The sequence below is a fragment of the Crinia signifera genome, chromosome 8, assembly GCF_055691185.1.
Source record: "Crinia signifera chromosome 8, ASM5569118v1, whole genome shotgun sequence".
Taxonomy (NCBI): domain Eukaryota; kingdom Metazoa; phylum Chordata; class Amphibia; order Anura; family Myobatrachidae; genus Crinia; species Crinia signifera.
In genome coordinates, this window is record NC_139224.1 from 55,314,782 (window position 1) to 55,341,215 (window position 26,434).

At 45.0% G+C, this 26,434-nt stretch overlaps 1 protein-coding gene across 11 annotated transcripts in view; it reads left to right on the forward strand.

Moving 5' to 3' along the window:
- Positions 1-26,434, forward strand: part of IQSEC1 (IQ motif and Sec7 domain ArfGEF 1) — a 781,720-nt gene that overhangs the window by 720,313 nt on the left and 34,973 nt on the right. For 10 of the 11 annotated variants that reach the window (XM_083156428.1, XM_083156420.1, XM_083156422.1 and 7 more), the window contains 5 exons: positions 4,528-4,689; positions 14,570-14,692; positions 16,049-16,215; positions 17,166-17,305; positions 20,031-20,060. In XM_083156428.1, coding sequence (XP_083012554.1) covers positions 4,528-4,689; positions 14,570-14,692; positions 16,049-16,215; positions 17,166-17,305; positions 20,031-20,060 — 622 coding nt within the window. The remainder of the gene's footprint in view (positions 1-4,527; positions 4,690-14,569; positions 14,693-16,048; positions 16,216-17,165; positions 17,306-20,030; positions 20,061-26,434) is intronic. The other variant, XM_083156421.1, reaches the window with a different exon arrangement.

The window sequence follows — 26,434 nt, forward strand, 5'->3', positions numbered from 1 at the left end:
TAATTTTCCCATCATGCCCTGGGTCCACGTATACCTGGAGGGGGAATATAAATCTGTGGCGAGCGAAGCGAGCCACCGTGCCCGAAGCGTGCGAGCGTAGCGAGCCCGCGAGGGTACAATGGTGCAAAAATAAAACAAAATAAACGACACCTACATGAATTACACATAAATTAAAAAACGTTGTGAGGGCATCTAACAACTTCCGCCCTCACTGAACGTCACATCCTGTAACCAATACTGCATGGGAACTAGTCTCTACCATAAAAGCACTTGTGTGTTTACTCATTTCCTGGATTCGGAGCACAGATCTTCTGGTGCTTCCGGGGAGTGGAGCGCAGGTGACACGCATCCATCGCGTCACTTCCGCCCTGATGTTATCAGCACAGCGCTAGAGGAAGGAGCTCCAGCGTGTGGAGCGCACTTAGCTTCCTGCTTGCGTGTCAGGTGTTACTAAGCTACATCGCCTAGTCTCTGACTAGTATGCGGCAGCAGCCTGGGATCATTTTTAGAAGTTATATATTCAGCATAATTATGCTAGTATAAAGCAGTTTCAAAGCGCTGTGCTCACTCCTGTACTTAAATGGTGGTGCGCGCACACAAACAATATATATATCAATTCATAAATATATAAACAGGAGATAGACGTATACAGTAAGTTGATAAGTTTATCATTGCAAAGTGCAATAGTAGCAGTCTATATAGAAATTGGTTATGGGGTAACAAAAAATTGTTTATTATATAAGGTTATATAAACATTTTAAGGAGAATGGGATACAGAGATTGATCATATTAAAGCATGACAATATCAGTGGAACAAACTAGGTAATAGGAAAATATAAAGTCAATCTGCATACATTTATGGTAATTGGGGATTTTGCTGATAGTTATCCTAAATGAGAGGGGGGGGGGGTACAAAAAATAAATAATATATATATATATATATATATATATATACATATATGTCAATCATGTAAGTACAGACTCAGAACATACTATAGTTATTCTAAAGGCACACATTAAGCTCAACTTGGTCATTCAGACCATCTGGGTATATTGTGTTCATTCTGTGCATTCAATATACCTCTTGTTTGGACAGAGTTTTGAAGCGGTCTCCCCCCCCCCCCCCCCCCCCCTCATAGTGCGTTTTATGTGTTCCAGTCCTACAATTCTCTGGCATTTTGGATCACTATTATGCTGTATCAGATAGTGTCTCCAAACACTGTAATTAGAGATCTTTTTGATTATATTTCTCCTGTGTTCTCTAAATTGTTCTTTTAGTGAGCGTGTCGTGCGGCCCTATATATTTCAGACCGCACGAGTTAGTTGGTAGATTACATATACTGTCTCACAATTGATAAAGGTTTTAATTCTATACGATGTATTCTCATTCGCAATGGAGACTACCTGAGTCTTGTCTTGGATATGTCTACAGGTAATGCATCTGGCCACATATAGGCTGTAGCCAGGAAGTTTTTTTTTGTTTTGTAATTGTATTATCGAACATACTCGGGGTCAGAATGTTTTTCACAATCCTATTTCTCTTGAATATAAAACTAGGTCTGGCTGGTAGAAGGTCCCTCAGCAAAGGGTCACATTTGAGCAGATTCAAGTTTTTGTTCACAATCTCTTGTATTTGGCGATATTCTCCATTGAATGTTGAGATGAAGGAGGGGCATGTTGGCCTCATTTTCTAACTGTTTCTAATCCAGTGGCTGTGTCCTTGGAAGCCATTTCACTGACCCCAGTAGCATTGTTTTGGTCATTAGGTCGACATCATTAGGTCGACATGTGTCTAGGTCAACATGCAGGAAGGTCGACATGAGTCTAGGTCAACATGGGTTAGGTCAACAGGGTCATAAGGTCTACAGGGTCATTAGGTCGACATGGGTTTTTTACTGTTTTTTTATTTTTTTTACCTGAATGTCGACACAGTCGACATGGACACAGGTTAAAGTGCGCCATGCTTCGGGCTCGGTGCCTCGCTACACTTGGCATGCTATTTCATGCCCCGCCACTCCCTAGTGAATGGTAGGGCATGAAATACCACCTGTTGGCACATGTCGGCTCAAAAAACAGTAAAAAACCTTATGTCAACCCTTTGACTGTCGATCTAACCCATGTTGACCTAATGACCCCTGTCGACCTAGACTCATGTCCACCTTCCTACATGTCGACCTAGACACATGTTGACCTAAATGCATGTCGACCTAATAACTGTCTATGAACTTGCTGGAGACCCAATGACCGTATCCCTATCCTGAGAAGCCTGAGGGTTGATCAGATGTCCGAAGGGACAGTTGATGTTTGCGCTGTGAATCTGATGTTGCGCCTGAGAAACTGGCATTGACCATCTTTTCACAAGACACCAACTGCAGCATTGGCATATACACTTTGATTTGCTGCGATGGGAGACGTAGCACCAATCCGCACTGTACCCACCTCTGAATCAGTACCTTGGTACTGTGCTTTTTTAATTTGATTGACTGAAAAATGTTATTACCATATGGGGATAAGGGAAAAAAATCAAACAATCGTTGAAACAATACAATGGAAACACAGAGAAAGCTATTTAAACATTTGAATGTTGAAAGTAATTTATTTTGTTTGAACCAACATAAAAAGGGAAAATTGTTTCCTCTGTGCTGAAACTCAAAAATACATGCACCAATAATCATTTAGTGATAGCTACCGTAGCAGTTATATTACTGTGGTGTTCTTATTTGATCGAATTTTGATAGAAATGAAGAAAAAATCAAGCGCAACATCCTGGCAGAGCTCTGATCTCACACAGAATCATTTGTACCATTCCTGATACATGTACAGCAGTGGCGGTTTTTACCTATGGGCTGTAGGGCTGCAGCCCCCCTGGTAAAATCTGCCACTGTAGTGAAGCCAGATGCAGTCTGTGAGACTGCACTGGCTTCACTGTGACTGGCATTGACTTCCTATTAGAAGTTCGACCTGACAGTCAACCAAGGCAGTCCCATTGGGAGGTGTTCCCTCCCTCCAGGATGCCTCTATGGGCTGCTGCACGCCAGCCCATAAAATTGGTTTTGCACATGCGCAATACGGAGGACATTACTGTGTGCCAACCCTGAACATTCATCTGTGGGCTGCTACCGAAGCAGGTCCGTATATGGATTGTAGTGCCTGGATGTACAAGTGTTATATAATGTACTTCAAGGTATATAGAATTTGTTTATCTCTGGTTATTCCCTCTGACTGTGAAATAACTGCACTTGCTCTTATATTCCCTTCATAACCTACTATATGTCTCCTCTCTGCTAGTTCCTAATCACAGTCTCATCAGCCGATGTTTGGGGGCAGTTAAGACGTCTATTGATTTATTGTGATTGACCTTTGGCACCAATCTAAACTAGCTTATCAACTAAAAATAATGACACAGAAAGAACTGCATAAGTTTAAATGGGTATTAATATTTATTACCTGGAATGACCCTGCTGGTAAAGAATGGCAAGTATTTGATAACCAGCTCTGCCAACTAAGGTTATAAAATGGTGGCGACTGAAAATGCTAACACGGCAGCGAATAAAACACCCAATCTGACTAAAGACATAGGGGGCGATTCTCTAACACAGAAATGCGGTAAAAACCCAGTTATCTGGTTTTTACCGCATTTCTGTATGCTCTAACCCCCCTCCGCAGTGTCACCGCTGCGGAGGGAATCGCCAGCAAAAGCTGGCGATTCCCTGCAGAAGCCTATGGGCTTCTTACCGCAGTGCTGTCTTACCGCAGCGCTATCCAGCATTAATAACCGCATATGTTAGAGCATATGCCGTTATTAATAATGCGATGCCCAACGATAATGGGCAGCGGATGTTACAACATCCCGCCCATAAACTGCGTTGAGAAGGTCTCAACACCCTTTACTATGGCATAGAGTGGACATTTTTGTTAAAAATGCCCATTGTCCCCCCACAAGGGCAGAACTTACCAGCCGTCCTTGGAAAGGGTAGTTGCCCCACAAAGACCACTCATACCCCATGTGACCGCTGGTCAATAGCGCTTTCCTGCCCAAAGTACTATTTGAATATGAAATTTGAATAATTAAGCTGAATCAGAGATCGAATCATGAAAAGGAGGGTGGATTAGTAATAACGAGTGGTGTAATGGTTAGCATTACTGCCCCACAGAGCTGAGGTCATGGGTTTGATTCCCACCATGGCCCTAACTGTGTGGAGTTTGTATATTCTCCCCGTACTTGTGTGGGTTTCCTCCGGGTACTCCGGTTCCCTCCCACAATTCAAAAATATACTGGTAGGCTAATTGGCTCCTAACAAAATGAACCCTAGAACGTCTGTGTGTGCGTGTACATGTGGTAGGGAATATAGATTGTAAGCTCCACTGGGACAGGGACTGTTGAATGTTCAAATATTCTCTGTAAAGCGCTGCGGAATATGTGTGCGCTATATAAGAAACTGTTAATAATAATAATAAATGTACAATAAATCATTTTATAACAATCTATTCCTTTTTACTGAATTATTCTGTCTTTTGTTCCTATAGGAAACCTGAAAAGGGGGTGCAATATCTGATTGAACGAGGATTTGTACCTGACACCCCAGTTGGAGTGGCTCATTTTCTCCTGCAGAGGAAAGGACTGAGCCGACAGATGATTGGAGAGTTTCTGGGCAACAGGCAGAAACAGTTCAATAGAGATGTCCTTGAGTGAGTATCATTGCATCAGAGATCTTGCACTACACTGTGTCTTATTGCATTTCTTAGAGGGGTGTAGAATAAACTAGAAGAAATGCAAATAGCTGTTTTGTGAAAGTGCATTGGCCACTTAAAGAAGATTCTTGTTTTCCCTTGTCTTTGAACACATTGACAGTACTTTATTACTGGGAGATAGGGAGGCTGGTCCCTGGCTAATATTTTTCAGTCCTGGGAATTTAAATTTCCGGACTCCAGCTTTTATTTAAGCAGGTAGGTGTGACTTCAAAGGGGGCAGGCACTGCTAAAGGGGTGGGAGGTGTTGCTGAAGGGGCAGGTAGGTGTGCGGCTGTGTGATCGCTAACTTAATGCTGTACAACCTGTAGCTGCTCAGCGTCTGAGCGCAGCTGGTGATCAGCGCTGTCTAGCATAAATGTTGCATGTGCAAATCAATCCTGAAATTTTGGGATTGGTCTCAATCCCAGGTCCCCGCTAATCCCGGGAATGGCCTCCCCACTGGGAGACGCCGGGCACCTATTAGATTCTAATTATATTAGAAGTTTCCTATTTACTAATTGGGCACCCAAAAAATATTGATCACTAGAACAATTTATAAAATTTTTTTTTTAGAATTCTTTATTTTCAAAAGTTTTCACAAGAAAATGTTTCCATCAATCAATAACAGGAATGGCATAAATCAAATAATCTAGGAAAACATATTAGATGTATAGCATATCCACAGAACACAAAGAAGACATATATTACATATCTTATGTAGAAATAATCGTAGAGACGACATCCTCAAAAAGTAATAACAGTTATACATTTAAACAGAAGGATGATAAAGTACAGGACAGAAAGGAAGACAAAGAAGACAGAAGGGAGGAGGGAAGGAAGGTAGGGGGTATGTTCGTGGAGAGGTGTTCCAGCCTGCAGACAAGTCAAGACATCGTATAGCAGGACACATGGTCCAATCTTGTCCTAATCTCCTCCAAAATGGCACCTGTTTTACGGGGTAGAAGGTATCAGGTTTTTATATGAGGGGGTGTCTTTGAATTCTATCCACGTATTCCACACATGAGCATACTGTATGTGGGGAATTTCTCAGGAGTGGAGAGGTAGATATTGTCCATCGCCATGTAGAAGTCCATGCGTTGGCACCATTCCCACAATGTATAGGGGCCAGCGAACACCAGTGGACCGGAAGCACTGCCCTAGCCGCATTATTTATGTGTCTCAGTAAAGATTTTTTGTATTTGGATATGGGGATGATCGAATGCGATAAGAGTAAAAAAATGGGCCGGGTGGGACAGGGTGGCCCAGTATCTCCATAGCCAATTTCTTTATAGCAGGCATGTCCAAACTATGGCCCTCCAGATGTTGTGAAACTACAAATCCCATCATGCCTTGCCACAGTTTTGCTTTTAGGGAATGCTAAAACGATTGTAAGGCATGCTGGGATGTGTAGTTTCACAACAGCTGGAGGGCCATAGTTTGGACATGCCTGCTTTATAGCATCCCAAAAAGGTAAGATCAGAGGACAGTCCCACCATATGTGGAGTAAGGTGCCCTGTTCTTGTCCACACCTCACGCAGAGCGGGGACACCCTTATAAAATGTATGTAGCGTACTCGGGCAGCGGTACCATCTAGTCAGCAGCTTATATTGCGTCTCAACCACTTCTAGGCTGGCCGAGCAAACTCTAGTGGTTTGATATATATTATCCCAGTTAACTTTGATCTGCTTGTAGGCGAAATCCTTCTCCCAAGCCCCCGGTACACTGGATCAGGGGGCATAAGAGCGGACAGGAGCAGTTGGTAGATATTAGAAATCACATGTGTGGGTGGCTGTTGTTGGGAGCATAACCTCTCCAAAGGTGTAAGTGCCCTACCCAGTATCTGAAGACCTCCTAAAGAAGTGGTGAAATGACGGACCTGGAGATAGAGCCAGTAATCCGACTTGTTCAAGCCCCTTTCCACTGGCAGTGTCTCAAAAGGTATGTATGTTCCTGTGGAGATCAAGTGGTGTATTCTGGTGATCCCAGCCAGCCTCCACGAAGACATTTGTCCCGAAGAGCCCGGGGGGAACCTGGGATTTTGGAAAATAGGCGTCAATGGAGATATTAGAGAAGTAAGTTTTAGTTTCACTTTCAGCTTTGTCTATAGTTTTAGCTTTGGGCCAACTAATGGATGGTTAATATTTCCCACAATCGAGCACCAAGGTATATATTTGAGTTGCCTCCCAGTGAAATTGGATTCAATAGTAACCCATTGTTTATCTAACGAGTCTCGTGACCACTCCATGACCCTGCTAAGCAGGGATGCTTGGTAGTAGGCCGAGATCAAGGAAAGTTGCCTCCCTCCCTGTATCTTATTTCTAAATAAAGTCTGGTGTTTGAAAGATTGTGTTTATGTGATCTCTGAGTCCTTGGGAGTGATCCAGGACCCAGCGACTCCGCATGAAGCAGTCAGTACTTATCAATCTAATCATGGTACAGTACACCAATTTTAAGTAGTCTATAAAATCATTTTAACCATTAGCGGCTCTTACCTCTCGGGAGGAGGGGGGCTGCCGCCACTGCTGCGTTCCTGGTCCCCTCCAGCTGCTGCCTAGGCCGCCGGTCCCCATTGCGTGGCCGGCACATGCCTCTATGGGCTGCTTTTGCAGCAGCCCCCCGGAGGCATTTTCAAGGTCCCGGGTCTGGCGCATGTGCAGTATAGTCCACGTCCTGCGCATGCACGGGACCCAGTTAGCAGCCACTCTCCAATAGGAAGTCACTGCCAGTCACACTTGGAGGGGGGGGGGGGGGGGGGAGGGCTGCTGCAGCCCATAGGTAAAAACCACCACTGATTTTAACATGGTTCAATTAAAATCCCTTCTCCAACACTCCTATACAGAGCCGACATCACAATAAGACACATTTGTCACCGATTCCTGGATTGAGGGAACAGTCCCTGTGGTCAATGTGACAGATTTCATAAGACCTTATATTCATCTTGTTCCGACTGTGGCATAAATTTAATTGCAGAATTATTTAGTATTCCTCATTCTGCAATCAGTACTTAATAGAACCATTCTCATCCTTCGTGAGGCATATTCGCCAGCTGCAGCCCATGCTATGGATCTTTGCGCTATCTCAGTTTTTTATTTTAAACTTAATTTGTAGAATTCTCCCAGCCCTGACATTTACCAAGGATTTGTGCTGTTAAATGGCTTTTAGCGGGCTGTCAATCTGCTGCAGGCTCATTCTCTGATGACCACTGAGTTCCAAGAACAGTCTAATTACCTTGTCGCATATGGGAAGATAACTAATTTACAGAATCACCAATAATCCAATCCCTTCTCAAGCTCCCTCTTAGGATGCACCGGCATGCCCCGCTGTGCCCCATAATTCCTCCATATATTGCTTCTTCGTACATCAGCTGTTTTTTCCAATTTGTGAGACATGGTAATGGCCACTTTGTCAGGTGTTGAAACAATGCAGAATACTCTGACAAATATAGCTATTGAATAGATTTATTAGATATGAAATCTCCTGTTCTTCCGTGGCCTGCTGGCATTTAGCTATTCTTGGAGGCAATTCAGCAAACTAGACACTATTGTTAAATTATCTTTTTTTCCTTGATTTTCGGTGAGTACCTGTGACAACTGTGACAAGATAGTTAAAGCCAATACTGTACAATACTGTACATGTGGAATAATAGGACTAGAAATATGTCTGATATCAAAGCTCCCATGAGCTTGAGTCAGGCACCCATTACTGCATTTGTTATTTTAGATTTCCTTTGATACTCAGAATGTACTCCTGGTTACTTCCAGTCAGGCTCACCACGGCTTCGCCCAGTGTGCCGCTCCTCTCGTACTCCCTTCCGGTCTCCCAGATTTAAACATGCATGTGCTTTATTTGATCACAACTTACTAAATGTGATACTCCTCTCCACTTCCCTTCCTCCATGTTCCCTCCCTGATCACTCTCCAACTGTTCTGCCTTTCCACTTTTGTATGTACAGTAAGCGCTCACGTACAGGGCCATCGTGGATTAGTCATGTCACCAATGTTCCTCTCCTCTTCAGGGTTTCAGCCATGGGGCCTGATCAGACACGATCACAGCCATGCACAAAGGGAGAAAACGATTCACAATCACCCACTATCGAAAGGTTACCCCTGTTCTAGACTCACTCAGCGCTGCTATAGCTGTGAGGAGATGAAGGTGGCTGCTGACATCAGTGGACCTCCCCCTCCCCACGGCCAGCTCCCAGAAAAGGCTGGGGTGACGCCTTCAAATGCCTCCCAGCTGTCAATCAACTTGTGAACGTCGCTGGTTTCATTCGAAATGCTGAACCGGGCCCAATGTGTGCTCATCCTCACACAGGGAGTCCTGAGAACGAGAGTGTCAGGAACCCCGGTTCTCATGCCGCTCGCGTGCGCCCCTTACCGGCACACTGGGGTAATATACTCCGCAGATCTGCTGCCGGTACAGTCTGTAATCCCTGGCGTGATGTCTCCTGCTTCCAAGTCATCCCCTGCGTCACTTCAGGTGTATTCCCTGATCAGATTGCGGGTCACATGATCCAGGTAAGCTCCAACTCACTTCCTGGTCTGTGTGCTGCTGCTGCTGTGGCTAATTCCCACACCTGCGTCTAATTCCCTCATTAACTGGAGGGATAAAAGCCTGTCTCACAGTCTCCTCCCCGTCTTGAACAACTCGTCAGTTTCCCCTGAGAGTTTTCCAGCGTCAGCTCCTGTCAAGACTCCCCACTTGCTCCAGAGGTCTGGTTACCTGAGTCCACTGTTGCCTGTTCCATCCTCAGCAACCCTGGTTATTGCACTCCTGCCAGAAGCCTCCACGAGTTCCATCTGCTGTGTGATCCAGCCTTCTCTGTGCAGCCCAGGTTATCTCCTCAGTGTCCGGATACTAGTGGGTTCCCATGCCCATTACCTCTCGGCTTCCAGGCCGCCCCAACGATCCCCAGTGATCTCCAGCGATCCCCAGTGATCACCATCGAATACCATCGACCGGCTCCCAGGCCGCATCTCACGATACTGTGTACATCCTGCTACCCATATTCCTCTGTGCTCTCCGTGTTGCTTCCAAGCATTCAGTGCCATCGATCCCCATCCATTGTTTTAGTACCCCAACAAACATCTTTGCTCTAGAGACTCCAGAGTATCAAACCTTGCCAAAGTCACAGAGGAACCTGGGCAGAGGGCCGCGACCTGGTCGGCAGTTGCAGCTAAGTCCATATCCCCTTGCGGGGGTCCCTGGTGAACACCGCTGTCGGCTTAGACCCCGCGCCTCTGCTTTAGGTCTCAGCCAATCCTCTGTGTCCCCGGCAGGTCATTCACAGCTATCCTCCGTACATGAGCTCCAGCTACCTCAAGCCTCCCCGCTTCCGGTTCCCTGCGCCCTCCACTGGCGCACCCAGGTCAGTGCCGGGAATACAGATAGTCCAGGCCGTGACAGAGAGGAAGGTACTATTTACCAGGACCCAGTGTTATAGGAGGGGCCCAGTGTTACATGAGGGGCCCAGATGGAGGAGACTTATGCCCCAATGTGGCGTGTGTTGCCGCTTTGCATATAGTATTTCTGTATTCCTTTTTTCCTCTAATGGGGATGTGGCCACAATTCCCGGATTTGGCCTTGCTTGCCCCCTTTATCACGTGGTCCCACAGTGTGTCTCGATGGCCCTGCCCAGTAATATATATTGATTCCCAACTACAACTTGCCATGGCATACTCCTGCTTACAATGACAAACTTGCCTTAACCTTGCAATGTTATCTCTCCTTCATCTACATTTAGTTATTGTGCATCTATGCAGTATGTATTTATGCATCTGAAGTCATCCATAGCATTTACTTATCTGCAGACATCCAATTATGATATATTTATACATTTAGAATTCGGGGCATTAATACCTTTGCTTCCTTAAGTACTTCTGTCTGTTTCAAAGCATCGATGAAAGTTAAGATGCAGATCGGAGCCTATCAAAAGCCCCTTTATAATATGAAGGGAGACAATAGTCTGGTATTTATCATAGAGAGACTGAGTGGAGTTCATAGAAATACCTTCTCACCTGCTCTGCGTGCTTCTCCATTATTTTCCCAGCCGTAATAAAATCGTACATTTTAAGTAATTGCTAAAGGCAAAGGAGCGTATCAGCTCTACGTCTGCTATACAAGCATGACCCTATCTCTCTGTGAACACATCAGCTTGGCTTAGAACAAATGGTAGAAGCCGGTGAGTTGCTTCATTTCACATGAATTTGTTGTAGGCAAACCACTGTGTATAACCTGAATACCTGAATATATATAAAAAGCCCATTTACCCACGATGAATTGAAAGAAGACTTTTTCTAACTTGGTTGTTTCAGAACATAACTGATTCAATAACTGAGGGGTAGATGTATGAAGTAGTGATAAAGGAGGAGAAGTGATAAAGTGTCTGGTACTGTATCACCGGCCAATCAGCTCCTGACTGTGAAGTTACAGGCTTGGTTTGAAAAATGACAGGTAGGAGCTGATTGGACGGTGATAAAAACCAGTTACTTTATCACTTCACCGAGCTTAATAAATCTACCCCTCAGTTTCAAAAGGGACAGCTAGGAGCTGCTTGGCTGGTGATAAAGTACCAGGCACTTTATCACACCTCCCACAGCGCTAATCTCCACACTAACATGTGAGTGGATGTGTACACTTACACATCCACTGGAATGCTGCCCCACGGAGCAGAAATCATTTGATGGTAGCTCGAAAGGAAAAGTCAGCCTGGACTGACTTTTCAAGCATACGCTTCGCAACAAATTCGGGGTGGGCACTGACATCATACCCTGTTATTCCCAGGGGTATGCCCAGCATTTCGAAGACTTGCGTAGTCACTCTGCCCTTCACAAACATCTGGGTGGGCTGGGGACAGACGGCGGCCATGAAGATCGCCATGGGAACGTCCAGCGTTTTATGGGAAGCTAGGAGAAATACTTTGATGGTTGGTTACTTCCTGTCTTTGTAGCACATCTCCCCGTACCTTAAGAAGGGAAATCGGGGGGGAGTTTGGCATCGTGATTGGGTGAAATAAACCCAAATCGTACTAGTGAATGGGCGCCTTAACTTGTTTTCTTGTGCAGTGGATTATTGTAGAAGAACAGTTTGTTTCTAGTGCTTATATTAACTTTGTTTTTTGTCTTGTGTGTTATTAAACATTATATAGTATTAGCGGGTAATAATATAACCTATTCTAGAGTTCTTGTGTTCTATGATCTCATTACAATTGAAATGACCGCTCTGAGAGAATCAGAAATCATTCATGTGGATTTATTGTTGACATTATTATTCGTTGTTGGATGACAGAGGAACAAATAATTACAGCCACTCTTTTTCTATGCTTAAAAAACCCTCTACATTAATTCAGCTAGAAAGATTTTTCTTGGTCCAGTGAAATTTAAGATAATTGTTAAGTGCTACGTTCATTTAGAAATGTATAATAATAAGCAGACGCTCGATGTCTGTGCTGCCAATAGTGACTGAAGTACTAGCTTAATTGATGATTCCCAAAGCAGTACAACTGTTTGCTGCTCCGATTGTTCAAAACGATGCCCCCTGAGTTTGATATCTATTTCTAAGTACTAAAATAGAGAAGGGGATTTTAATGTACTAAACAAAGAATGGGCACCTGCACCTATATGTCATTTTTGGTAGTACCACTTTCTAAGATTGGAGTGAAGCAAAAAGACATGCTTTCCTACTAATGCAGGGGGGTAATTAGGGGTGGGTGGGGTTGGGGGGGGACTAGCTAGCCACACCATTAAGCCCCTCCCCTTGCAGGCAGATTGATGCATATTTGCATTGAGGCAGGTACAAAATGGCACGGTTTCATAGAAACATCTTAATATTTCCCACCTCCTACTCGAGGACCCTGCGATCCCCTATTTTAATCTCTCCATTCTGCCAACTTCACTAGCCAGTGGGCATGACGTAAAAAGGGTTTTCCATGGGGCTGTGGGGGACTACATGAAAAATCATGTTTCTCCCAGAGGATCTGGGAGAGTAGAAAAGTATGAAACCATGGCAAGTAACTGTGCACCAGGACATGCTATGCTGCAATGGAAGGGGTACAAACACATTTATTATTCTTTTTTGCAATGTAAATACCAGGACTTTCTGTTAAGTGGGCGTTTCCGGCAGGAGAGATATGGGAGCAGAGGCGGATCCAGGAAAAAAAAAATTACGGGGGGGGGGGGGGTGGGGGGCTACTGTGACTAGGGGAAGCATGATTGCAGGGGGGGGGGGGGGAGAGAGGGAATGTGGCCCATTCCCCCCACCACACCCCCCAGGGGGGACAGTTATGGTTAGGTTGCTGCAGGGTATGGTTAGAGTCAGGCTGCTGGTGGGGAAGGATAGGTTGTGGAAGGGGAGGGTTAGGCTGCGGAAGGGGGGGGATTAGGCTGTGAGAGGGGAGTGTTAGGCTGCTGAAGGGTTGCGTTAGGCTGCCAAAGGGGAGGGATAGGGTTAGTCTATGGGAGAAGAGGATTAGGCTGTGGGAGGGGAGATTTAGGCTGCTGGAGAGAAGGGTTAGAGTTAGTGCATCCTGCCTCCTGTACTCTACTCACCAGCGCGGTTACAGTAGCTGCCTCCCTGCAGTTCAGCCTGCCTCCTGTACTCTACTCACCAGCGCGGTTACAGTAGATGCCTCCCTGCAGTTCAGCCTGCCTCCTGTACTCTACTCACCAGCGCGGTTACAGTAGATGCCTCCCTGCAGTTCAGCCTGCCTCCTGTACTCTACTCACCAGCGCGGTTACAGTAGATGCCTCCCTGCAGTTCAGCCTGCCTCCTGTACTCTACTCACCAGAGTGGTTACAGTAGATCCTCCCTGCAGTTCAGCCTGCCTCCTGTACTCTACTTACCAGCGCAGTTACAGTAAATGCCTCCCTGCAGTTCAGCCTGCCTCCTGTACTCTACTCACCAGTGCGGTTACAGTAGCTGCCTCCCTGCAGGACAGCCTGCCTCCTGTACTCTACTCAACAGCGCGGTTACAGTAGCTGCCTCCCTGCAGTTCAGCCTGCCTCCTGTACTCTACTCACCAGCACGGTTACAGTAGATGCCTCCCTGCAGTTCAGCCTGCCTCCTGTACTCTACTCACCATCGTGGTTACAGTAGATGCCTCCCTGCAGTTCAGCCTGCCTCCTGTACTCTACGCACCAGCGCAGTTACAGTAGATCCTCCCTGCAGTTCAGCCTGCCTCCTGTACTCTACTCACCAGCGTTACAGTACAGCCACCTCTTCATCACTCTCTCTGCCGTGGTACAGAGCAGGTATTCATCATAGCCAGCTCCCCTGCTCACCTCACACTCAATGTTTATCTTAACTAATTGAATACCACCGTATGTGGTGGGTCTTCATGCCACTTATGGCATTTCCACATTACAGTTACTGTGTGGTGCATCCTCATGTAATTTATGTTGAGATTTCATGCCCCCTGATGGTATTTCCACATTGTATATCGTCGTTCCTTGTGGCATGTGTGGTGGGTCTTTATGGCCCCAATGGTATTTCCACATTACTTAACTACAGTATATGATGGTTCCTTATGGCACCTGTGGTGGGTCTTCATGCCACTTACAGTAAGTCCCCCTTACAGTAGGTCCTCATGCTATTTACGTTGGGTATTCCAGCTATTTGTAATTGTCCTCATGCCTTTTACAGAATGTCCCAATGTCAAGTATGGAATATTGCCATGATCACTTTTGTAATTATTTGTTCTAACAACATCAAATTATAAACTATACCGTAATATTTAAATATTATTTTAAACAACATTTGTGTTTTATTTTTACAATTTTCAACAGTTATGCGTTTCTCAGTCGGGAGGCTGAACTAAGCAATTGTATATTCTGTGTTCCAGCTGTGTGGTTGATGAGATGGATTTCTCCGCCATGGAATTAGATGAAGCGCTCAGGAAGTTCCAGGCTCATATACGGGTCCAGGGAGAAGCTCAGAAAGTAGAACGACTCATTGAAGCATTTAGGTATCTATTTATCTCTTACTGTACCTGTATAATCTATTGTATTCGCGCCACATCTAAGCTGCGTACTTAGAATAATTGTCACAGAGAATAGGGTTGTAGGTGAATTACAGAATATATCTACGCAGGTAAAACGCTTACACCTTTTGACATTTGTGTACAAGGGTAGTAGGAGAACGGCATATCAGGAATGCATAATATTTTGAGCTGCATACAGTTAATTAAAGATTTAAGCTTGTCTAAGCTCTTGCAGTTTGACTTAAGCAGAATCAGGTGGTCAGGGCTCGGTCACTTGGAATTTAAACAGCATGTGTGAAATCACTGGGGAGGGATGATCTCCCTCTGCAATACAGTGTCTGCATGTGAAGGTCAGGCATGAGGAATACATTTCATGAGCTGATCTATCATGTAGAGAGTGGGAGAGGCACCGCGGGTTGGTAACACTGCCTTAGAAGAAGTTTTCATCATTTATGTTAAAGTTAAATACTCTTTATTAAACTAATACAACAATAAAGAATACATGAATGACTAATATATGTATGTTACTGCCATGCAAAATACTGTACATCAGAATACTGTATATCATAGATAGACAGACAGACAGACAGAACACATTTAGATAAAGATGTGGGTCTTGATAGCCTTAAGGTTTTGTGGAGAGCCTGTTAGGAGAGGTAGAGAATTCCAGAGGTAGGGGGCACCGAATGCCAAAATCTTGGAGACATAATCACTATGCAGGGAAGGGAGCATATATTTGTGGAGTGAAGAGGGCAGTTGGGAGTGTATAGGGAGACAGAGTCGGATATTTAAATGGTAGAGGAATTGGGTGACAGCTTTGTATGTGAGTGTGAGAAGATTGAATTGGAAACAGAAGGGGACGGGGAGCCAGGGAAGGGCTCGTAATAAAGGGGAGATGGACATAGTATGATTATAGGGAAGATGAGGTATGAGAGAGGTACAAGGACAGCCAGGAGGGGCTGCACTTATTACTCTGACAACAATCATCTGGATCCATACCACTTTTCTCAGCTGTGCAGCATGTAGGGAGGGCCTAATGGGGGTAGGGAAATTAGGTGGCATAGGGAAATGAGTTCCACCCCCTCTCCAGGACCACTTGTGGCAATGGGACCCTCCAAACATTGGTAACAATACTCACGTAATCAGTCAGCTGCATCAGTGATTTTACCCACAGTTAGTTAATTAACAGTTCTGCACAAATATTATCTACACCAGCACTGGGCTATACAGCAGGTTATTTAGAGAATCATTGCTTTTTAGGAAATGAAGGTCTATAACCAAAGTTGTCTCATCTGAGCCTCTAGAACAGCACATACTTGATATTATGATCTTGTGTTGCAGCCAGCGGTACTGTATCTGTAACCCCGGTGTTGTCCGGCAGTTCCGGAACCCTGACACCATCTTCATTCTGGCATTCGCAATCATCCTCCTGAACACTGACATGTACAGTCCAAACGTCAAGCCCGAGCGCAAGATGAAGCTAGAGGATTTTGTGAAGAATTTAAGAGGTAACAATCACTCTGTTCTCCAAGAAATCTCCAGATAATTCCCCACTCACCTGAAGCAATGGTATATGTATAGGAGTAGCATGCAGGGATAGCTAGAATGTCTTGCATATGTTGTAGGAGGAGGTGCAGTGAGACAATGCAAAAACCATCAACAGTCACTTTCTCTTCTACGCTCTTGCTTTTTGTCTCAGGAACCAAAAAGAAAACTGTACACTTTACAGGGCATGAGAACTGTTCTGGAGACATTATTACCTGTAGTATTAGGGGGATATTCATTCTCCCACCTCTATTCCCAACAGTAGAAATAGCGGTGTGGCCCTATTCAATACTGTCTTCCCCGACAGCATTCAACAGGGATATGGGCAGAACGTGCCTGACATTACCTGCAGTCGGGCACGTTCTGCTGAGACGGCCGGGAATTGACGAGCTCCTAGCCGCAGCTCGACAATTTCCATCCGGTTCTCGTTGCCACACCCCCTTCTTGGCGCTTGGCAGGCTGGACATTGAATTCCACATGCCAAATCTGTGTCAAGCCAGCCGAGAACGGGACAGGGTCATGGCTGTTGGGCCAGCCCAACAGTCGTGACCCTGCATTGAATATCCCCTTTAGTCTGTGCAATATTATATGCTCATTGTAACATTATAATAGTGTTTTAAATAGCAAATAATATATTGTTTTTTGCTCCTAACTAGAAACTATTCTGTAATGTTCTGTAAAGTAAGATGTAGACACTCGGAGCAGACAGATCACCTCTGCAATGATGATATCTTCACTATTTGTTATGTTACATTTACAAACCCCTTTGTAATTAAATGTTTAAAACTAAAAAAAATCTCTTAATTACTGCATAAGAAGTTACTGATGCAAGAACCGTGTTCAGTACCTGCCGGCTTGTCCTTGGAAGCTGCTGGGTTTGTCATTTAGTCATGAGAACTGTCGCTGTCCTCAGGTGTGGATGACGGTGAGGATATCCCACGGGAGATGCTAATAGGCATTTATGAGCGCATCCGTAAGCGCGAACTTAAGACAAATGAAGATCACGTTTCTCAAGTTCAGAAGGTTGAAAAACTTATTGTAGGCAAGAAGCCGGTAAGTTTTTGAAAGTAATTAGTTGTGGTAGTTCAAAGTAATTTATTGCAATTAAATGATAACAGAAGTAGGTTACATAATTTATCAATGAATGGGTCACTTCAAAATGAATATAGTGGTATCCCTCCCATCATTGTCCCAGCATTAGTCATGACAGCTTCATCACTCAACACATTAAGGGGCATGTTCACACCATATTGGGCTTGTACCATGTCTGCAAGGATCACGCCTAACGCTTCAGAAGATTTCTGCAAGCATAGAGAAAGAAAATGTTGTGCATTGCCCCACACATTACCGAGAGGTGGCAAGTAACTGGCTCAACTTGGTGAGCAATCTAATATCTTCCAATCTCCCGGGAGTTGGGACAAAAGTGCCACCTGGCAGGGTGGCGGGAGAGAGTGGAGTGGAGGTAATTGGGAGCAAAGTATTAGGAATCTAGGATAGAAAGTATTGTGTCTTTCATTATTTATTTGGTGACTGGAAATGTGGATAAACCCCATTGTAGTGGTTGATGCTATACTGGTGCACTGCCCATATTTTGCACTGTAATTACTTTTTAATAGTGCATAACTCATCAGTGGAAACATCGTAGATTTACTCAACATGACTTCAGTTGGTATAATTATTAATATATTAATAACTATATTGTCATGATTGAATCAGAATACCATTTCCACCATATTAGGACATGTTGATTTATTTTTTTCCACTGTAAAATGGGTTTAGCATTTTATGAAATTATGGTGCTCATTCAAATGGTCTACTCTATTTTAGAGACTGTTCTAAACAATATTTACCAATTCCTTTCCATTATATATTATACAAATGCTCAGAAGTTGTTACCTAGAGGCTGTGTTCCAGCCTTGCCATGTTTGGGCTTCCAAGTCTTCAGAGTATCTAGTTTCCAGCTTCCAGCTCTTATTGGCTGCTAACAGCTCAACATTTCATTGTTCCCATCTAATAAATCCTCCTGTATTGGGAATTATGAGAAGTTACAGTATGGTCCTGTGGACACATTTCATATTAGATGGATATCCTGTATTGGATAAGGGTGATGATTGACTGTGAGCAGTAAACAATCCTTTTACATTATCCTCTCAAATATGACCTTCTGTAGTATGAATAAGAAGGAAAGCTTTGCTACAACAAAATGTTTTTTTTCTGTCCAAGCAATTTAAGTGTTATTTTTTTATTTGAATAAATTTACAGAATATGAATTTCTGTAATATCATATATCACAGAAGGCTAGGTAAAAGGTCTTTTACTCTTCCTTAGTATTGCCACATCTGGAAGTAATAGTACAAGGATGGGAAGATAAACCCTAGGGCATCATAGTCTGGGTAGAAACCAGCATCCATTTATTCCAGCCATCACACACAGAGAGGACGTTGGCCAGATACTGCATGAGCTTTTGTAAAATAAACACTTCTGCGATTTGGGCAGATTTCACCTGATTCCGACGGATCGGGTTGAGAAATCAAGTGAAATCGTCCCAAATCTCATGTGATTGACATTCCATCCAATCCGATGCGTGGACTCGGACCCCCTTCCTGGCAAAGGGGAAGGGGGTCGCATGCGATACATCACATGCAGAAGGACCACATGCAATGTATTGGGAGATTGGATGGCCATACACTGCTGCGACTTCTCTCAATAGTCCAGATTCGGAAACAATGGGGATCACTCCCAGTACATTTGCACGGGGAGCTATGTTTTCCATCTGCGCATGTGCATACTGATGTATGCGCATGTGCAGGGTCCCTGGGTGAACGGACTCGGCGACTTGCATAGTGCGGCTCAGGCTAGGGTGCCTCCCATTGGAACTTCCAGCGTTTCATGTGCGTTCCAATGAAAACACTGGGTATTCCCATGGGTTAGTGGACAGGAGGAGGTGGGCCGGGGGCGGGCAGCTAACATCACATAACATCAGCTGTCCGCCCCCTGTCTTTGGGCAGGCCCACGCAAATACTTATGTATGAATGGCCTGATCAGCGACCATCAAATTATTTCTCTGCCGGTGGGGCATGCGAGGGGATATGCCTTTGTGACACATCCCCTCACATGGTTTTGAGGGGATAATAGCAGGGGGAAGGGGGGGGGGCGGCAATTCTGAGGGGTGGTTGGGAGTGCCCTCTTAGACTTGTTTACCGAGTCAACCAGATTAACGGCCGATGTGCTTTTCCTCTTCCCAGCGATAGTTACACTGAAGAAATATGTTTATATACAGTGCTCAAAGTGGGAATTTAGAAGTGAGGGTATGGAAATTCGAACTCCTCACTCACACCCCACCCCCTCCCCCCAGAAGCCCCTTAGCCTTAAGGATTTTAATAATATCTAATTAATTTTAAATATGATAATGTAGCAGGATGTATTAAACAATGTTTGCTCACCCATTTTTTGACTGTCACTCTCCTTATGTGCCCATATCGTCATCCTAGGTACTGTAAGCCTCTTCATCTTTACTCATACCGCCTTATATTGCCCCACTGAAAGCACTGGTCATACCAAAGAAATTCACCATTATAGTCCTGAATCCTCAAACTAGAACAGCAATTTAGCCAAACTTGTTAATCTGTTAATGTGGTGTTGAGCTTTAAGATTACAATGTTAGTGTTTCTCGTCCAACCCTTCATGTGTGTTCGCAGCCTGCTTGTGTTGTCACTGCATTTTCTGTGTTTATCATGTTTTTTCTGATTATTAATTTATGTGTGTCTTTTTACTGTAGATCGGATCCCTACACCATGGACTTGGCTGTGTAGGTATTCGTTTGCTTAACACTTCCAATATAATCTTCTATACCACCCAATTAACGTCTCCTGGTTCTCCTCCCGGACCCTCACATGAGTTTGTAGCTTTGACTCCAACTTTCCGCATTAGTAATATCATCATTGTCTGGCCAAACACAAGTACAGTAGTGATGGGAAATGTTTCTAGCTGCAAACTTCTATTTATAGTTACAAATGTACAATTGCATAGTGGTTTCCATTTACATGTATTAATGTGTCAGGTAAATCTGCCAAAAGCCACTTTTAGAATCAACACTACACTCATATGTCCACCAGAGAACACCTCGCCTACAGAGGTCAATGGGCCTAATTCAGACCTTTTCGCTAGGCTGCGTTTACTCACAGCCCAGAGAACAGGTCAGCTCTGCCCCGCCGAATGCCCACCACCAGCATCTAGATTGCAAGGGGATGTGTACGAGAGCACGTCCCCTCGCATGCGGCCGAAGGGGATAGAAATCAATCGATGGTTGCCAACCATCGAATGATTTATCTCTCCTTCGGTAATAAAAGTCAGTCATAACTGACTTTTATTTCCGTCGGAGAGCGCTGAAAAGGGGGCGGGGGCGCTGACGTCATGTGACATCAGCTGCCCGCACCGAGCAGGGAACGCCACGAACAGCATTTTCATGGGGACACCCGTAAAACGCTGATGCCAACCCCTGCCTGCCCCCCTACCCTACCCCTGCAGATGCCTCGGCGAGTTGGATACTCGCTGAAGGCGTTTGCACAGGGTATCTGCACATGCGTAAATACGTGCAGGCGCACACCCCCCCCCCCCCCATCGAAATGGGCGCAATTCAGTCAAACTTGATTGAGGCCCAATGTTTGAGAACAAATCTACTTACAGCTCCACTAGATAAACTGCAATAATAATAAATTTTTACATTCAAAACCTTAATGATTTTTCTTTTAATCCTATTATGCCAGCACTTACCTGGTGATTAATGATTGTAGCCCAATGCATCAGAAAATGTGTGCTTTCTAAGCAGCAATATTGCCATTGCATAGCATTGTAAAATTCATACTCAGTGGCGGAGCTATAGCTCCGCAGCCCCCGCGGTGGCGGGGAGGCGCAGAGAACATGTGGGCGCCGGCGGTCTGCTGGGCTATAGTTACCCGCTGCTGTCTTGCCTGCCTTCATGGTCCTGTCGCCGTCTCCCGGCACCGGCTCCTGCTGCTATAATGAAAACGGACTCTTAGAAAATGGCTGCCCCCATACTGCTGACAGTTTTCTGTCTGCAGTATGGGGGCAGCCATTTTCTAAGAGTCCGTTTTCATTATAGGAGCAGGAGCCGGCGACGGGACCGTGACTGCAGATTCGGCCGGGCAGGTAAGAGCATCGGGGGGTGCGCTGAGGGGAGGGGGGGGGGGGGGGCGCCGAAATTTTAGCGGCGGGGGGGCGCATAATAGGTAGTTACGCCACTGTTCATACTGTATGGCCTAAAAAAATGTTACATTGTCTATAGTGTGACAGACTGTAGTATCCTATTACAGGTATCTCCAAATAGAACTAACCCCGCTGTGAAAATGTGGGGTAGATGTATGAAGCAGTGACAAGAGGGGAAAATTGATAAAGTGTATGCTACTTTATCACCGGCCAATCAGCTCCTGACTGTTAACTTACAGGCTGGGTTTATAAAGGGACTGTCAGTCACCAGCTGATTGGCCGGTGATAAAGTACCAGGCACTTTATCATTGCTCCTCCCGTATCAATGCTTTATACATCTGCCCCTGAATTCCCAAAGTGCTGGATAGTAGGAACATTGTTGCAGATTATTAAGTAAAATCACTATTCTCCCCATCACATACAGTACATTATACAATACAGCAATAAAGGTAGCTCCCTTTTCTGCGTATGGTGTTTTAATGTTGTATTGACTGTACAGTACTAGTCAGACACTCTGGGGTCTATTCATGAACCAATGAAAAGAGTGGGGAAGTGAGCCATGGAGATGTTGCCCATGGCAACCTACAGCTACATTTCATTTTGTAACTTGATAAATGTTACTTCAGTGCTGATTGGTTGCCATGTGCCATTTTTTTCACTGCTTCGTGAATAGGCTCCTCTGTTTTGTACACGTGACTGTTGTTTCACATATGTACATATGTGTTTTCTGCTGTGTGACTCCCATTGATATTTCTATTAATGAACAATAATGCGTACAATATGCAGTACAGTAAGATGCTACATTTGTAACTTTACAGTTAGACACATGTGGCCATATGTTCACTTGGCTGATGCAGAGATTGTGTGCAACTCTATTTTGTGGACGGATGTTTTTGATCATAGTTAATCATACAATTCCAATTTGCTATTGAACAAGGGTACCCAGTGGCGTCACAACCAGGGTGGGGTGGATGCAGGCCATTACTTGGTGTCTCCAAAATGTTGACTTTGGCACAGTGACAGAAGCCAGATGCTGCAGTGTGACATTAACTTGCAACACCTTGGCTCCTGGCACTGAGAAGACAGCAGTGCCAGTAGTGTCTTTTGTGGGCAGTCCATATGAGCATGGGGTTAAGTAATCAGGGGCTTCCCCCGTGATGCTGCGCAATTATGCGCTGAGTGGGCCACTCTTCTGCCCCTAGTGCCGCCACTGGGTATACCATGGTGGTAAGTACACACGTAGGGTAATTGTTCAGAGGGTATGTCATGGTTGTGTAGGCGGAATTGCGGGCTATGCTGAGTTTTGGATGGATCTTTTGCACCAGGTACAGGACTTGTGCAAATGTGTGCTCATAGTGATGACTGCTACATCAACAAGCGTGTGGATAGGGGTAGGTGCATGCATTTCTGAAGACAAGTAAATATCCGCATTCATTTCTGTGAACACCATGCGGCTGGCATGTATGCAACTCTGCATTAGCCCATAACTGTGTGGCCAGACTAGCCACATACAAATAGTGACATTTCAGGCATATGTAGTAGTTTTGGCAGACTAGATCTTAAAGGACCATTACATGATGGCTGCTAAGCACCATGCATAAGTTGGTACACTCATTAGCCATACACTATCCAATTTCTGTCAGCAGCTAGCTACAGAAGTCATGTACACAGCACTTCGTAGAGACTTTGTGACTGTGGCTTACTCTGGAAGCCAAACATATTGTATGTCACTGTCCTCTACAACCATGTAGAATGCTGTCACTGACCATAACAAAATCGGCTTTTTTGTACTTTTGGAGAGTTAGTGTACCAAGAACACCGAGAAGTACCATGTAAAAGCGGCTTTACCGTCACGTGCCTATTGCAACATTTTATTTTTATGTATTTGTGTTGTGCTTCATAAACATTATGGAAATATCACAGAATCATTTATATAGTTGAGACTTTTGTATGAGGGAATAACGATGAGTACTCTTTTATTTTAGTAAGGTTATTTTAAATTAAACTCTAAAGACCTAAAAAGACGAGACTATGACATTCAATGCAACCCTTGAAAATTATAAGAATTTTCTCTTTTTTTTCCCCATCAATAAATGGGGGCGTTCGAGGTATTTTAGGGGGTAGAAAAACAATGTAACAGACATGACAATCAATGCATCATATCCTGAGAAAAGGGGGTGAATGTACCCACTTAATAAACAGTTAAATACATTGGAGGGTTTGATTCATTAAAAATCATATAGAGTGGAATGGTAGGGGGTCAATAGTAAAGAGCGGGACAGGATTCTGGTCTCTATAAATGATGTGCAAATGCCATGGATACTACTTGATAAGGGGTAAAGAGGCTGATGTAGAGTAGGGGAACCCCCGGAATTTACATGTTAAAATTGGAGACCACTTTAGCCAGGGAGAGGAGAGCAGGGCTTTTTCCAGTTTTGAGCATTGACTGCTGAGCAGGTTTAAGGATATGGCAAAGCACATAATGACTAGCCTTGGGGCTGAAAGAGGGTACCATAAAGGAGAGCAACCACTAGGTCGGGGTAATCAAATCTCCAGGACCTCAAATGCAGGTTTAATAGTATTCTTCCCAGCATTATGGGGCAGAACATGTGTGTAATGTCCCCTTTGAGACCACATTACCACCATACAAACTTTGAACAGTCCAATAGTATTGTCACATATCTGCTTATTCAAGCTTACCTGACTGGTGATTCTGCTATGTATCTCAGTCTGACTCAGTTCTGTATCCATTCATGCTGCCAATCAGGCTGTGCATTGTTGCCTCATTGATTGTGCACCTGTTGGAAATCCAGACTGAAGCTGAAATCACCTGTAACCCTTTGCTGTCCTGTTCCCTATGGCTCACCTGTTAAGGTCAGACAGAGATCTTCTGTATTCATATCTCAGATTTCCAGATTCCTCTCTGTCCTTTCCTCCAATCTATACAAGGGTTAAATATCTTGCTCACAGATGCAGAACTGCCTTCAGCAACTTGTCTTCCTGCTGCACGGTCCAGATGCTCTTCACTGTTCAAGCTTGCTTCCTGGAGTCCCTGCGTGAGTCTTTAGCATTCAGCTCCCAGAGGCTCTGCTTGTCCGTCTGGTCCAGCGTTCCTGGGTCCGATCCACAAATAGTCCTATTCCTGCTCCAGTTCCTGTTCCTCTGTCAGCCCCAAGTCAGCCATTTCAGTTCAAGTTATTCCCGTCGCCTGTCCCGGTGTCGGCGCCAAGTCGGCCATTTCTGTTCAGTTATTTCCGTGACCTGTTCCTGTGTTAAAGCCAAGTCGGCCTTTGGTTTCCATTATGCACTAAGTGTCAACACTAAGTCGGCAAGTTCAGTTCTGTTATTTCTTGTGTTCATTCTACTGAGGCCTACCCGGTCGTCCCAGTTATACTCCTGCCTGTCGCAGCCGGTTGGCCTTTCATTTGTCCCAGTTGCCTTCCGACCAGAAACTACTACGTCAAGTCCTCAACTTCTTACCGTCAGTGAGCACTTCTAGCAAGAGGCCGCAACCTGCTGTACAGACGCAGCGAAATCCAAAGTCCTTATGGGGGTCCCTGGCGAAGACCGCTGGGCAGTTAGATTCCGCACCCTCGTCAAGAAGTTCAGCCAAGTCTCACATCCAGGGGGTTTATGCACAGGTCCTTTATCCAACCCGCCACGCTTCCAACTCCCCAAGCGCAGCCCGTCCCGGGTCCGCAGCCTATGACTGATCCACAATAACCCTCCGGTGTGACAGTTTGCACCAGCCACCAGACCACCAAGGTCACGACTGAGTCCACAAACTCCTAGTCATGACATATTGTAATTAAAGGGCCCAACCCTGTAAAGCAGGGGTCTTCAACCTTTACGACAGTGTGGGCCACATTAAAAAATTCAATGAAGCCTGAGGGCCACTAATCTCTACTGTGGTAATTAGCACAGTCCTTCATAGATAGACATCGCAGCCCCCATAAAGCACAGCCCTTTATAGATAGCACAGCCCCTGCATACATAGTTGGCACAGCTGCCCATACACATAAACCCCATCCCCAATATATAGTCAGCACCAGGACTATTTCTAGACAATTAGGGTCCCAGTGCGAACAGAAAAAAATGCAGCTCCCCCATACATAATATTATATTGATGAAATTGCACGCGGTGTAGACGCGCTCCCAAAAATGGTGTGGCCTAATTCTAAGGGGCGTGGTCTAATTATAAGAGTGTGAACTAGCAGGAAAACCATTACCTGACATCTCACTTTTGCAACCTGCATGACCAGACATTGGTTACAGCAGGAATAGTTGTTGTCCTTCCACGCTTAAGTTGGCTGGCTAAAGGCCACACAGTGACATATAAACATTAAGGCCCACACAGTGACCTAGTACACCTCACAAATCAAGCCCAAACCATGACAGGCTACTTAAATTAATATACACGGTTTATCTGTAATGTCCATTACACATTGTGCCACACACCATAATGCCCATTACACATTATACCACACACCATGATGCCCATTGCACCTTGTACTATAATACCCCCAATACTCCTGCTTATACATATTATGCCCCCAGCAGTGCCTCTTATAAAATGCCACCAGTAATGTCCCTTACAAAATGCCACCAGTAGTGTCCCTCACAAAATGCCACCAGTAGTGTCCCTTACAAAATGCCACCAGTAGTGTCCCTCACAAAATGCCACCAGTAGTGTCCCTCACAAAGTGCCCCAGTATTGCCCCCCCATAGTCAGCACCACATTGCACAGCCTGCCAGCCCTCCCATAGTCAGCACCACACAGCCAGGTAGCCCCCCCTCATAGTCAGCACCGCATTGCAGCCCATTCACCCCCCCCCCATGTTCAGCACAACATTGCAGCCAGCTCACGCCCCCCCCCCATAGTCAGCAAAGCATTGCAGCCAGCCCACCCCCCATACTCAGCACCGCGTTGCAGCCAGCCCCCCGAAGTTAGCACTG